A 14,286-nucleotide genomic window follows, 5' to 3' on the forward strand; every position below is an offset into this window, starting at 1 on the left:
AGATACTCACTGCACTGTGCTACTGGAACGGGAACCGCGATCTCTGTTCATCATTTGAAAATACTGTATCCCAATTAAATGAAGTGACATCCCAATTAAACAACATAAATAGCATTGGGAAGAATCGTCTCCCAGAGTTGTATCCCATTGAAGCGGAAATCTCGATTACGCGCCACTGGCTGTACTGTACATGCATGGTAGGGGATCCATTGGCTACATGGATGCTTGGGGATCCAATTTTACACCGTTTCCTTTTCAGCCAGAATTGACAAACATGTTGATGTAATGTTTGCATTTCTTTCATTTCAAAAGCAAGAATACTGCAGTATGGCTATACTTTCACAAATACCAAACAAAAAAAGGGGTAATGTTGGTAACCATAAACATAAATGTGGTCTCTGGGGGTTGCTGTAGTGCAGTGAGCTGAACCTACAGCCAACTAATTTCCCTCCCTAGCCGATGTAGTGCTCACTATGCCCCCCAGGGAAGAATGGAATGACCAGGATTCAAACCAGTGTGCCAGTGCTGTTACTACTGTTGGTGAGCCACTGGGAATCCAACATTTGTATTTAAACCAGCTATTTGAATCTAACCAAATTGTCAGTACCTTTTAGACGGTTGTTTGAAACCTATGTGTAATTAGCTCCAATTGTTTTAGTTCTTTTTGTGGTTGACATGTGTCCACTTCACATTCACAAATTATTGGCTGAGGAATGGATTGGTGTGGTTACTGACCCCCAACAGTAGAATTAATTGCTAGTAGTTCAAATGAAATATAAGTCATTCAGTTGAATTTGTCATTTAGGCCTTAAGTCTGACTGATAAAATGCAATATTTCCTATAAAAAGTAGAAGAATGGAAACTGTTGGCAAACTTTTAATTGTGTCCCACTGTGTTACACACATATATAGTTTGGGTTTTTTTGTTGTTGTTTTTACTCAATCAGCATGGAATACAAAAATGGCATTAAATGTGCATAATTACCAATTCCGGAGGCAACAGAGTGTGCAGTCTTCATTTCTTTCTCTGGTCTAACAGAGAATCTATAAACAAGCCTTTTTATACCAAACCTGTGGTTACATCATTCCACAATTCTTTCTTTTGTAACTTTTCTCCATTACATCTTTGGCATCCCATTGATCTTTCTAATAAACATATTCACAATGCATGCACAACTTGCTAATAAGATATATTTCTACAAGAGATTACAACAGAAGAGTACAAGACACCTACAACCTCCATATATCATACCGGGAGGCTGTGTGGTCCAGTGATTAAAGAAAAGGGCTTGTAACCAGGAGGTCCCCGGTTCAAATCCCACCTCAGCCACTGACTCACTGTGTGACCCTGAGCAAGTCACTTAACCTCCTTGTGCTCCGTCTTTCGGGTGAGACGTAATTGTAAGTGACTCTGCAGCTGATGAATCGTTCACACACCCTAGTCTCTGTAAGTCGCCTTGGATAAAGGCGTCTGCTAAATAAACAAATAATAATAATAATAATAATAATACCCAAATCAGGAATGTAACTTTCCACAAGCTTGCCTTTTACATTGAGGACTTACACAATATGAATAGAAGAAAAAGAAGAAAAAGAATACACAGACAAAGCATAGCAACATATAAAATAGAAAAACATAAAAAAAAAACACTTTTTCTTCTAACAGTAGATGTACATTAAGCTTGGAAACAGTCGATATGCAGAGAAATGTACAATGATGTGTATAAAGTGTGTGTTATTTGGTATTATTATTTCGGGACTGAACCCCGTGGGTTTTGACTGGGCTTTACACTTTGCTGTGTATAGCCAGTCTTATTATTTAAGCAACAATAAAGCTTCATTTTATCGTGAACTGTTGTTGGGTTGTTATTCCTGAGCACTGCATCAACTCTACACCTGCACAGTGCAACCCACTTTGCACAGTATCTAATGATACTTTTAGTCTAATGAAAACAATTGATATTTAGGGTTAGTTAAATTAATAAAATGTACAGTACTGTGCAAAAGTTTTAGGCAAGTGTGAAAAAATGCTGTAAAGTAAGAATGCTTTCAAAAATAGACATGTTAATAGTTTATATTTATCAATTAACAAAAAGTGAGTGAACAGAAGAAAAATCTACATCAATTAAATATTTGGCGTGACCACCCTTTGCCTTCAAAACAGCATCAATTCTTCTAGGTACACTTGCACACAGTTTTTGAAGGAACTCGGCAGGTAGGTTGGCCCAAACATCTTGGAGAACTAACCACAGTTCTTCTGTGGATTTAGGCAGCCTCAGTTGCTTCTCTCTCTTCATGTAATCCCAGACAGACTCGATGATGTTGAGATCAGGGCTCTGTGGGGGCCATACCATCACTTCCAGGACTTCTTGTTCTTCTTTACGCTGAAGATAGTTCTTAATGACTTTCGCTGTACGTTTGGGGTCGTTGTCATGCTGCGGAATAAATTTGGGGCCAATCAGATGCCTCCCTGATGGTATTGCATGATGGATAAGTATCTGCCTGTACTTCTCAGCATTGAGGAGACCATTAATTCTGACCAAATCCCCAACTCCATTTGCAGAAATGCAGCCCCAAACTTGCAAGGAACCTCCACCATGCTTCACTGTTGCCTGCAGACACTTATTCGTGTGCCGCTCTCCAGCCCTTCAGCGAACAAACTGCCTTCTGCTACAGCCAAATATTTCAAATTTTGACTCATCAGTCCAGAGCACCTGCTGCCATTTTTCTGCACCCCAGTTCCTGTGTTTTCGTGCATAGTTGAGTCGCTTGGCCTTGTTTCCACGTCGGAGGTATGGCTTTTTGGCCGCAAGTCTTCCATGAAGGCCACTTCTGACCAGACTTCTCCGGACAGTAGATGGGTGTACCAGGGTCCCACTGTTTTCTGCCAATTCTGAGCTGATGGCACTGCTGGACATCTTCCGATTGCGAAGGGAAGTAAGCATGATGTGTCTTTCATCTGCTGCAGTAAGTTTCCTTGGCCGACCACTGCGGCTACGGTCCTCAACGTTGCCTGTTTCTTTGTGCTTCTTCAAAAGAGCTTGGACAGCACATCTGGAAACCCCTGTCTGCCTTGAAATTTCTGCCTGGGAGAGACCTTGCTGATGCAGTATAACTACCTTGTGTCTTGTTGCTGTGCTCAGTCTTGCCATGGTGTATGACTTTTGACAGTAAACTCTTCAGCAACCTCACCTTGTTAGCTGAGTTTGGCTGTTCCTCACCCAGTTTTATTCCTCCTACACAGCTGTTTCTGTTTCAGTTAATGATTGTGTTTCAACCTACATATTGAATTGATGATCATTAGCACCTGTTTGGTATAATTGTTTAATCATACACCTGACTATATGCATACAAAATCCCTGACTTTGTGCAAGTGTACCTAGAATTGATGCTGTTTTGAAGGCAAAGGGTGGTCACACCAAGTATGGATTTGATTTAGATTTTTGTGTCTGTTCACTCACTTTGCATTTAGTTAATTGATAAATATAATCTATTAACATGTCTATTTTTGAAAGCATTCTTACTTTACAGCATTTTTTCACACCTGCCTAAAACTTTTGCACAGTACTGTATTGTTGTTACAGACATGAACGTGCTTTCTGCTGACTCCTGATTAAGCTGCTGATATGTAATACGGCACAGAAAAGTCAGTCGCGCGGAGGGCTTGCTCTCCAGGCTCAGCCCATGTGAACACTGGGTTATTGTTTGCTTTGTTCAACAACTGGCTGCTTAGGCTCTGGGGATCCGTCGCTTAGGAAACACAACAGCTGATACCATTTTTTTGTGTCTTTTTTTCCCATTCAGGAGCTGTCAGGGTCAGAAGAGAGCCGGTTGTTAACAGTGCAGAGGTGATTCCTCACCTTTTAGAAGTACAAGTTGAAGATTAAAGGAGGAGTACAGTTTACCAGTTCTTCTTGCATCAGGTAAATGTAATAGCCCTAATATTTGCTTGTGCTTTACGATTTGCATCTATTGGCGAATACAACTGTAGATGAATATGAGTTATTTTGTATTTGTGACAAGAAAATAGAATAGGTGCAGCTGTTTGTAAGAGTTGTGGTTAATTAATCGCCATGTCAGTCATTGTTAATTACAACTAATCAATTGGACTTGTACAGTTGTTTTTTTCATATTTCTGCTAAGCACTTTATATCACTGCAGTATTTTAAAGTAACAACTTGCTTGAAAAGTACTTTCATCAAACTGGGGGGTGAAATCAAGTATTTACTGCATTCAGTATTCTTCTCAACATCTTAGCATAATGAGAAGGTTTAGAGTCAGAGGTTTACTCCATGCAAAGAAAATGTTGAGATCAATCAGCTACTAGGAACTGGAAGAGCATAAGGGCCAAATGTTCTTATAAAACTGAGAAGTTTTTCGCAACCCATTGTCTTAGTTAACTTCAGATCGAAAAGATGGTTTATGGATGTTCAGTCTTGTTGTGATTGGCTGATTTTCTCTAGGCTAACACTGACCCTAAGTCAGCTTTTTCACTTTGCTGTGTCTGTAATTGAAGAGCTATGACTGGTTTACAGTGATACAATAATTATGATTCTGTTAAGAAACGGTTCTAAACGGCAAAGTTATGATTACTTTAGGACAAATGTTGTGACAATAAGTGAAATAAAAACTAAACAAAAAGCTTGATTGTCATTGTGGAGATCTAAAAAAAAGACACCCTGTTAGTAATGTGTTCTTAATAATAAGCTACAGTAACTGAGATTAGAGCTGTTTTTATTAACTTGTAAGACATTTAAAAGTGGTGTTATAATAGCCATAGTTTATTGAGGTTTGTGCTTCAGCTCAGATTCTGAAACACAATATTTTGTTGGTAGTATTTCTTTCCACTGCTAAAACTGTCATGCTTATTTTTTTTTTATTTAAATGTAGTGCTCCCTAGTTCTAAGGTGACCCTTTATACTGCAGAACATGCAATCTCTGAGGGCAAGCACTGTATTTAGAAGGGGGAAATTATAAATGACTTATTGTAACTTCCATGTTGAAAAGGCAGTTTGTGTTTATAGTATATCTTCTCCAGGTGTTGTATCTCTATATAGAACTGTTCCTGAACATTTTCCTTGCTTGACAGCAGCTCACCAGCCCAAGGCAATGGGATATGATATAGAGCGCTTTGTTGGCTACGTCAATGACGGTCTGCTGTGCTGTATCTGTCGAGATGTGCTGGAGAATCCACTACAGGCACCCTGCGAACACGCCTACTGCACCTCCTGTATCCATGGATGGTTGGTTCATCACCACAACTGCCCTGAGGACAGGCAGGCCCTTGATTTATCCATGCTGCGACCCTTATTCAGGTAAACCTGAACAGTGCAGTTGGAGTGGTTGTCAGCGTCATAACATCATGAATTACTACTCACAGTAAAATGGGAGATTCAGCAGCTCTTTCTATAAAAACTGTAATTATATTAAAGCATGCTGTTTGATGTAGAATAAATCAAAACTGCTTTCAGTTTATTGATGGAAGGCACATGAAACACCACAGGATTTTGTAGTTCAGTAGTTATTGTTAGATGGAGATGATTTATTTACAAAGGCTGGGACTACATATTCAACATTTTCATGCAGTGTCAATACAACTGTGTCCTTAATACACGCAGGTACATGCGAAATGACTTGAATCGACTGCAGATCCGGTGCCGGAATAGAGAACATGGCTGTGAAATGGTGTGTTCTCTGGAATCCGTGGACAGACATGAGAGAGAGTGTGAATACAGCCGAATTCCCTGCACAAACGCTAGTAAGTAATAAAGGAATATAGTACCAATGACAGTATGCCAACATATGTTGTGTGTGTGTGAATATGATACTGACAGCAATATGTTACTAAGCAGAACAGATGAGGTAGTAAATACAATCTAGTGTGTTCTTAATGGGCACTCGAGGGACCATCCTGAAGTGGCGGGTGTTGAATTTATAAACATTTGTATTTAGATTTAAATAAACATTGTGAATCTAATTGAACATAGTGGTTACTATATACTGTTAATAGCCTTGCCAGATAGTCTTTTATACAGGATTGACTGTCAGTAGAACTCAACAGCCACTGACAGTTTATCTGTGATCAACATATTGGGTTACGCTAGCTAAACAACTTAAAAACAGCCCTATGTAACTTTTACCCTAAAACCACTCATATCCAACCATATCCCTCAACTGTTGTAGGTTCTTGGGTGCTATTTGTCTTGTATAAGCTGCCTTTAATAACTTTTAGTATGAAGACACTATGTACAACTATGAGGGCATCAGACAACAGACAACAATTAAGAGACTGTTGTTTGCAGCTCTGAAGTGTACATATGTAAGCCAGTGTATAAGGCAACTGTGCACTCAACAATGTAGCTAGGCAGTAAAGAAGTGTAGGGAATGGATCCCTGATGGTTCTGGGATGATTTTAAAAGAAGCAGTTAAGCAGTTGCATTGTGTCTGAAACATACTTTGTGGGAGTCTCATTCCAGCAATACCATTAACCTCTATCTGCTCTTAAAGTGATTTATGGGCGCACAGAGACAACGTCTGGGACTGTAAAGAAAATTAATTTACAAAGTTTACTTTTTTGACCACCTTTGGAGTGTTTTAACAAGACTGGTGTTTTCTAGTGTAGTAGTCTGGTCTAGTTGTTTAATGAAAGCGAGGACATCCTCCACTACTATATGTTACCCCCACCACCACAAATCGCTTTGAAGGGTTTGCTTTTAATGAAAAAGCAAGTAGGCCTGACGAATGTATTCAGCACAGCCCATGTTTGGGTGATTAAAATAGATCCCACCGTGTTGCTTTCGACAAGCAGAGGTATAAACCCAGGAAAACAAAACCTAGATTAATAAACAAGGGGTGCAAATGCAAATGTGCTCTGCTGTATTGTAATCATCTAAACAGCAGCAGATCTGAATACTAGCATGTTTAAATTCCCCAGGAGAAACATATTGTGAAAACTGGTTTGCGGTGGATCAGACTTACGAGTTTAAGGACAGCAGTACGTGTGATATTGAAATTAAATCCGGGGTTTCAGAGTTCTGTGTAATGAGTGGTATTAAGTATTTTGATCATTGCAGTGTAAGCGTGACTTTTCATGTGAGTTAATTATCTCCTCACAATATTGTGGCTAAAAGTTCAACAGAATTTGCCAATCTGCACTATTGTTAGTGACTTAGGCTAGTTGTTTACCACTAAATTGTAAAAAAATAAATAAATAAAAACACATACTATCTTTTGTAAACTGTTCTTACCAGGTGGAGTATACATGTGTTACCAATGTGGTATGTATAAAATGGTTGTTTAGAATGCTGGTTATTTTCTTGCGTGTTGGATTAAGCATAACTTTAGCAGTAATGATCCATATTCACAAAGCTTTAATGCATGATTTTCATTAAATTATTTGAGCCAGCTGTTAGCATATCAAACTGTATTTTGTATAAAAACTCATGATATTGTTTGGGAATGTGTGTGATGTGCTGTGTGGTTTTTGTGAGTGTCTATCTCAGTAAGTTGCTGTTTATGAGGGGTTGTTTTTTTTCTCTCTTCCCGTGAGTTTCAGTTTAAAAAGAATAAAGACAAAATTAGTTTTGAACTACAGTAGCTTCTGTGTTTGTCTAGGAATTGGACTCTGCTGTGAAAAAGTTTGCATTTTTTGTGCTGTTTAGACAACTTCTCTGTATTTCTGAAGCCTGTTTCAGTTCTTTCCTGAGTGAGTTTTTGCAGTGCAGTAGTATCTATAGAAACGAACAATTATGCAAACTGCATCCAACTGTGCTAGCAGGTGGCGGGTGGCGGGGGGCGGGGGGCGGGGGGGGGGGTGGGGGGGTCCCTGCCTGCTTTTTTTGATCCCAGGCTCTGCACTTTCAACTTTCATCCTGGCAGGGAAAATAGATTTTGCACTTACAATGGCTTTCTGCTAGAAAATGTCATTTATACAGATTCATGGCCAAATACATTCATGCTGCATCACATATGATTGTGTTTACACTATATTTGAAATATGTGTCTACACTTTTAAATGACAGGTTTGAATAGTGCATGTTTGCATTTTGACAATATTGATTGGGGGATGACCGTTATGTACAGGAAGTAAGAATGAGAAAGAAATGTGAGCGAGACTTGTAAGCAAGAATAAAACAGCTGCACTATCCATTTTGCTCTGTACACCTCATACCATGTGCTCTCCCAGTAAAGCCTTTTGAACCCACTTTTGTGTATCGACAATTAATACACAAGCCTCACACAATCTTCTCAAAGGAATTATTTATCAGAAGCTACCTCACAAGAAAACCTGTTGTTTCAGGTAGGATTAGGTAAGTTTATCAGTGGTTGTTTGCGAAGTATTACAGATAACTGTCTTGTACTGCTAGTAAGGGCAGTTTACAACATATATGTTCCATGCTCAGTTATTCTTGAGGTAAAAAAATACATCAAGGAGGTTATGCGCAATTACTTGGTTGATTATAAGCATACGTTGTTATTGCCTTTTAGTTATCGAGTATTAATAATTTAAAACGTTTTAAACGACAATAACTGCACTCGCATGGTATCAACGTGATGCATCTTTATTTTTGGCTTTCCTACTTGTTTGTAGTTTCTGTATTTTATCCCCCCCACACACTGTACATTGGAAGTAGGGGGAACACCCAACAGGGAGTGCTGTTTAGCAGTGAATGTACTGTCTCCTGTTTCCTTTAGAATGCTTTGGTGTTTTTAATTATTTTTTTTATCCTCGAGTGAAACGTCCTGCACACAGCATACTGATTGAATAGTGGGTATCACACACATTTGTTTTTGTCTCACTGTATATCCGCAGGTTGCCCGATGCTGGTTGAGCGTCGACACCTGGAGGCACACCTGGCGGTCTGTGAATACCGTAGTAGGGAGTGTCTGAATGGCTGTGGCTACACCATTCTCAATGCTGACGACACTCATCACAACTGTGTAGCAGAACTGAGGACAGAGCTGGAGCTGCTCAGGTATGCAGGGGGATGATCAACAAGGGATTTAAATAAAGCACTTGCAGAGTTTCCTCTCAGCCCACCACAGGACACTTGAAATGCCAAAGTGCTGAATAGCACCAAAGCAACAGCAAAATCAACTCTTTATATTGTAAGCCTAAAATGTGCGTCTTATTTCTGATAATTTCTGTTTCCATCTGGTAAGTCGTGGATTACTGTGAAAGCTGTAGTGCCAATATATGGTAGGAACTCCATGCAGACAGGTCAATATTCAACAGTGGCAGGATATCAGCGGTAATGTCAAAATTATACATCAGTTTTGACATCTTTTTCTTTTTGTATTCAAATAAATTGGGATCAAGTGCTCTTTGTCTTGAATAGTATTTCATGTGTAATAAAACATTTTATGGATTGATGTTTCGCTTTCGATTTGTGTTCATCAGCTAATCCCTTTACAGCAGGGGTGTCAAACTCCGGTCCTCGAGGGCTGCAGGGTCTTCTGGTTTTCATTCCAACTTAAGCTCTCAATTAACCCTTTGCGGTCCTATGTCGGACCTGGTCCAACATTGCAGTTATTCCTATCCGGTCCAATGTCGGACCCTGTCCGACATCATCAAAAAGACGCAAAAAACAGGTTTCTAGTCATTTTTTCTCCGGAAAAAGCAGAGAAAACCATTCAATGGCCGAGTGGGAGCGACAGGAGCCGAGACAACCCGAAAAAAAAAAGGGCGTATCTCATGAATAGTCGTACTTGCCCCTGGCATCAGATAACGGCGGCCATAAGCAAACAAGCTGGCTGCTACTGCATCAGCGCTCAGAGAATATCACAGACATTTGCAGAGCTTTTTTGAGATGTTATAGTAATAAAATAATGACTTGGATCGCATTATTGAGGTGTTTGGTGATAAAACGAGTGATCAGGAGATGATTGATCGGTATGTACGACTATTATTATTATTATTATTATTATTATTATTATTATTATTATTATTATTTATTTCTTAGCATATGTGAAAGCTATAGCGAACGAAAGGGTGGGGCGGGGCTGGAGATGCCTAGTGAGTGCTTTGTTGATATGCAGGGCCTTTTAAACCCGTTTGACTGTGGGAAAAAAATACTTTTAAACAGCGCGTCTAAAATTAACTGCATGTGTGAAAATAAATTTGACCTGACGTGCCTGACACACACTTAATAAATGGACTGCAAAGGGTTAACATAATTGCTCTAATTATTTGTTGAATTTGACATATTTAATATTTTTCAAGGTCTTTTACAGTTAATGGTTTTAAAAATGCACTTGATTCAAGGTACACTACCTATGAAACATGTTGAGGCCTGAAGAGAAGTGTTAAATGTGTCCAGTTAATCAAATAATTAGACCAATGAAGTAATTGAGAGCTCGGGTGGAACGAAAGCCAGAAGACACTGCGGCCCTCCAGGAACTGAGTTTGACACCCCTGCTTTACAGCCATCTTAATAATACATCTGCTTTAAAATGTTTCTTTCTCAACTTCAGAGCACCCCAAAATAATAACAGGCCATGGCATCCTAAGGATTTTATTAATTTAACTATTCTTTTCAGACTTTTGTCAGCTTATGTGATCCATTGAGAACTAGAGTCGGACTAACGTTAGGTTATTATCATAACCCTGGCTCCCTGAAATAGGAATATTAACCATTACAAAATGGGTGTTTCCCTTTTAAGACACCGGAACCTGAAACTTTATACCAAAGACCCGTCAGAGCAGGGTGACACAGCTGCTGCTCCGCCCCTGAGAGCTATATATAAATATGTCCTTTTTCATTTGAGAACTGCAACCATGAATGCTGCGACCCCGAAGTTAATGGTTAATAGACCCAGGGTTATGACGTTCCCTTTCAAGTAGGGAATATTAACCATTACAAAATAGGTGAGTATACCCAAGCTGTCGCAAGGACAGTGAGTATACCCAAACTGTCGCAAGGACATGGTTGTATACCAATGAGCTACAAAGCTAAGCCCAAACTGCCTTATGCTTGTTAATCAGTATCCCAGCAATAGCTGGAAGAAACTTTTAGGATGAACTCACCTAATGTTCTTTTGTGAGGGTGGACTGGGAAGCCAGATGCACCCTGGAACAAAGTCCATGAAGTCGCCTGACCCCTGGTGGAATGGCCAGTGAGCTTCTCTGGCGGGGGCAGATTGGCCAGTTCATAAGCAGTCTTAACAGTACCTGTCAACCACTTAGACAGACACTGCTTAGACAGAGCCTGTCCCTGGGACTTAGCCTCGTAGCAGACAAAAAATTGTTCTGACTGCCTCCAGCTTTTAGTCCTGTCAACATAATATGCTAATGCCCGCACTGGGCAAAGCGTATGGAGCTGGAAAGGAGGGGGATGGAAAGCCTCCAATTCCACCAACTGGTTAACATGAAAAGCCTAGATGGTCTTCGGCAAAAAAGCAGGGTTAGTACGAAGGGTAAATTAGACAAGCTTTCGATACTGAGAATGCTTGCATTTCACTCACCCGCTTAGCGGAGGTGATTGCAAGCAAGAAAGTCACCTTGAAAGCCGAGTGCATGGGCTCAAATGGAGGTTTCATCAGTATATTAAGCACTACATTCAACCTCCAGCGAGGAACTATCCTTCATTGGCGGCCTAAGCCGCTGGGTGCCTTTCAGAAATTGGCAGGCCAGGAAATGAGCTCTGGGGAGACCCCTAGAGGTCCCCCTTCTCCTTTTATGGAGAACCACAGGGGACAGTGTGCCAACTCCTGAGAGGCAAAGAGGTCTACCTCTGCTCTCCCCAATCTCTCCCAAATGAGGCTCACAACTTCGAGATGGTCTCCATTCTGCACCGCTGGGGACCCCCCTCAAGAGGAGGTGCGCAGCCCAATTGATCACTCCAGGCAGGTAAACTGCCCGGAGTGAGAGGAGGTTCTTTTGTGCCCACAGCAGAAGCTTGTGGGCCACACGGTGGAGACTGGGTGACCTCAAACCACCCTGGTGGTTGATGTAGGATACCACAGATGTGTTGTCCATATGAATGAGCTTGTGTTTCTGGGCGGGCCCACCAGAAGTGGATGCAACCTGTGAAACTGGGGCTTAGGGTGCCACTGTGCTACAGGCTTACGTGGTGGAGACGGGCGCTTAGGGAGAAGAAGCACCAGTTCTTTGTTGGGCTCCCATGCATGATAGGATCGCTGCACCATCTTGTCCCCCGCCAGGCCAAGTGCTGCCAGGTTTCTGCCTATCGTCTGTCCACTAAGCTTGGACAGCCGGAGCAGGTTCCTGGAGATCAAGCGCAGCTCGTTCAGTTGTTGAGATGAAGGCTTGTGAGTCTTGGCAATGGACCCAAGAAGGTGTGCCTGGTAAGCCACAAGGATGCTATTATAGCTTCCCAGGCGTGCGGTAAACGCGCTAGCTGCATAAGCCTTTTTGAGCATGACCTCAAATGGGTAAGACCCAGGTTGTCCGCTTCAAACAGCTTGTATAAGGAGTCCACCGAGTGGGAAACGGATGCGGCTGTAGCTGGGTGTTCCCAGGTGGACTGCAGTTCAGATAGGAAGTCCAGGTGGACCGGAGGGGCAGCAGCAGCAATAGTAGGCTGCTCATTGTAGATAGAGACTGCAGGACTGCAAGACTGCAGGAGCCCGCTGCATCAAGGGCATAAGCTCTGCCGATAAGCTGTGTCACCGGGGCTCCAGAGTCCGCATCATCAGATGGGAATGCTATATCCTGCTCATCAGCCTCCTCAGGCGACAATAGATAGCGTATCGCCCTCCAGATCACATGCCATTACCTGCACAGGAGCAGGGGGGAGGGGGAACCGGTGGTGCTGAGCGCTCTTGCAGTAGTTCATTAAGAATAAGCTGCTGGCGTGACATGGCCTCCCGGATCTTATCCATCTGCCAAACGTGAACGGCGATCTTTCTTCCTTTTCCATTTTGGAGGGGGAGAAGGCGAGAGAGAATTGGAGGAGGAAGATGAGGAGGAAGGCGAGGAGCATGGCTTCTCGACTGGACTCCTTCCAATGCGACGCCTACCCTTCCTTGACACGGAACCCTGGGAGGCGGGTCCAGTCTTACTGACAGAGCGTGGCGATGCCGAGCGCTGACCAGGCGTGAGGGAGCGTTCCCTGGAATGACAGGCCACCCGTCTCTCAAGCATACACTTGGTGAAGGGGGCACAAAAATCAATGTATTTGTCATGTCTGTCCTCTGAAGGCAACTTGGCCTTGCAAGAAACACATGCATGAAACCCAGGCGTGGCACATCAGGGCTCTGTACTATATAGGTGCACACAATGATAACAGTAGACAGTGTACACATAGTAGTGCACACAGTAGACAATAGAGACAGTGTCAGCACAGACAGCAGACACTATCAATGCGCCCAATATATATATATATATATATATATATATATATATATATATATATACACTTCAAATCTCTTAATTGCAATAAAACTTCATTAAAATAATTGTATTTTATTTAAACACGTTTGGCTGACAGTGTCACATTGTCAGGATCGAAAACGCATGACGTACGCTAAAATGACAAAATACGTGAATTAACACCATTTACTTGTCACTGCACGTGTAACATGCAGAGATGTGGCTATACAAGTGGAGGGTTCTCAGCTTGCATGTCTTATTGGTGTTCGCTGTAGACACATTTGAAGTTATGCCTAGACTTACCAAGGCTCAACGGAATAATGCAATTGGACATTTGGAAGCCGGCGAATCTCAGTCCGCCATGGCACAGCGTCTGAATGTTTCCCAGAGCACTATAGGACGACTTTGGCACCGATACCAGCAACGTGGAACAACACTTGACCGCCCAAGATCCGGTAGAGCACATGTGACGACGGCAGCCCAGGACAGATTTATACGCCTATGTCATTTACGTGACAGGTTCACCACTGCAACCTCAACAACATCTGCAGTACCAGGAATGCGTAGAATTTCCAAACAGACTGTCAGAAACCAGAAACCGCCTACAAGAGGCAGGTATCCGAGCAAGAAGGACAGTTAGAGGAGTGGCCTATACAAAAATGGAGAAACGTGGTTGTTCAGTGATGAATCCAGATTTCTGCATCGATGTGCAGATGGAAGAGCCTGGGTATACGTCATGAACGCTTTGCAGCCAACTGTGTGCGACAGGTTGACAGATTTAGTGGTGGGAGTGTCATGGTGTGTGGGTGGCAATCTCAGACAGTGGCAGAACCAACCTTGTTTATGTTCAAGGCAACCTGAAAGCTAAGCGCTATTGTCATGAGATCATATGACCTCATGTGATCCCATTCATGAACCATCATAACATAATCTTCCAGCATGACAATGCACGAC

The 14,286-nt window shown here is 41.9% G+C and overlaps 1 protein-coding gene across 3 annotated transcripts in view; it reads left to right on the plus strand.

The window, feature by feature from the left end:
* The window catches only part of rnf41l (ring finger protein 41, like), a 33,162-nt gene that overhangs the window by 11,963 nt on the left and 6,913 nt on the right, over window positions 1-14,286 (plus strand). For 2 of the 3 annotated variants that reach the window (XM_033993405.3, XM_033993409.3), the window contains 4 exons: window positions 3,804-3,922; window positions 5,089-5,314; window positions 5,618-5,757; window positions 8,812-8,974. In XM_033993405.3, coding sequence (XP_033849296.1) covers window positions 5,109-5,314; window positions 5,618-5,757; window positions 8,812-8,974 — 509 coding nt within the window. In that variant the 5' untranslated portion in view covers window positions 3,804-3,922; window positions 5,089-5,108. The remainder of the gene's footprint in view (window positions 1-3,803; window positions 3,923-5,088; window positions 5,315-5,617; window positions 5,758-8,811; window positions 8,975-14,286) is intronic. The other variant, XM_033993410.3, reaches the window with a different exon arrangement.

Source organism: Acipenser ruthenus, chromosome 3 (assembly GCF_902713425.1).
Source record: "Acipenser ruthenus chromosome 3, fAciRut3.2 maternal haplotype, whole genome shotgun sequence".
In the NCBI taxonomy this organism is placed as follows: domain Eukaryota; kingdom Metazoa; phylum Chordata; class Actinopteri; order Acipenseriformes; family Acipenseridae; genus Acipenser; species Acipenser ruthenus.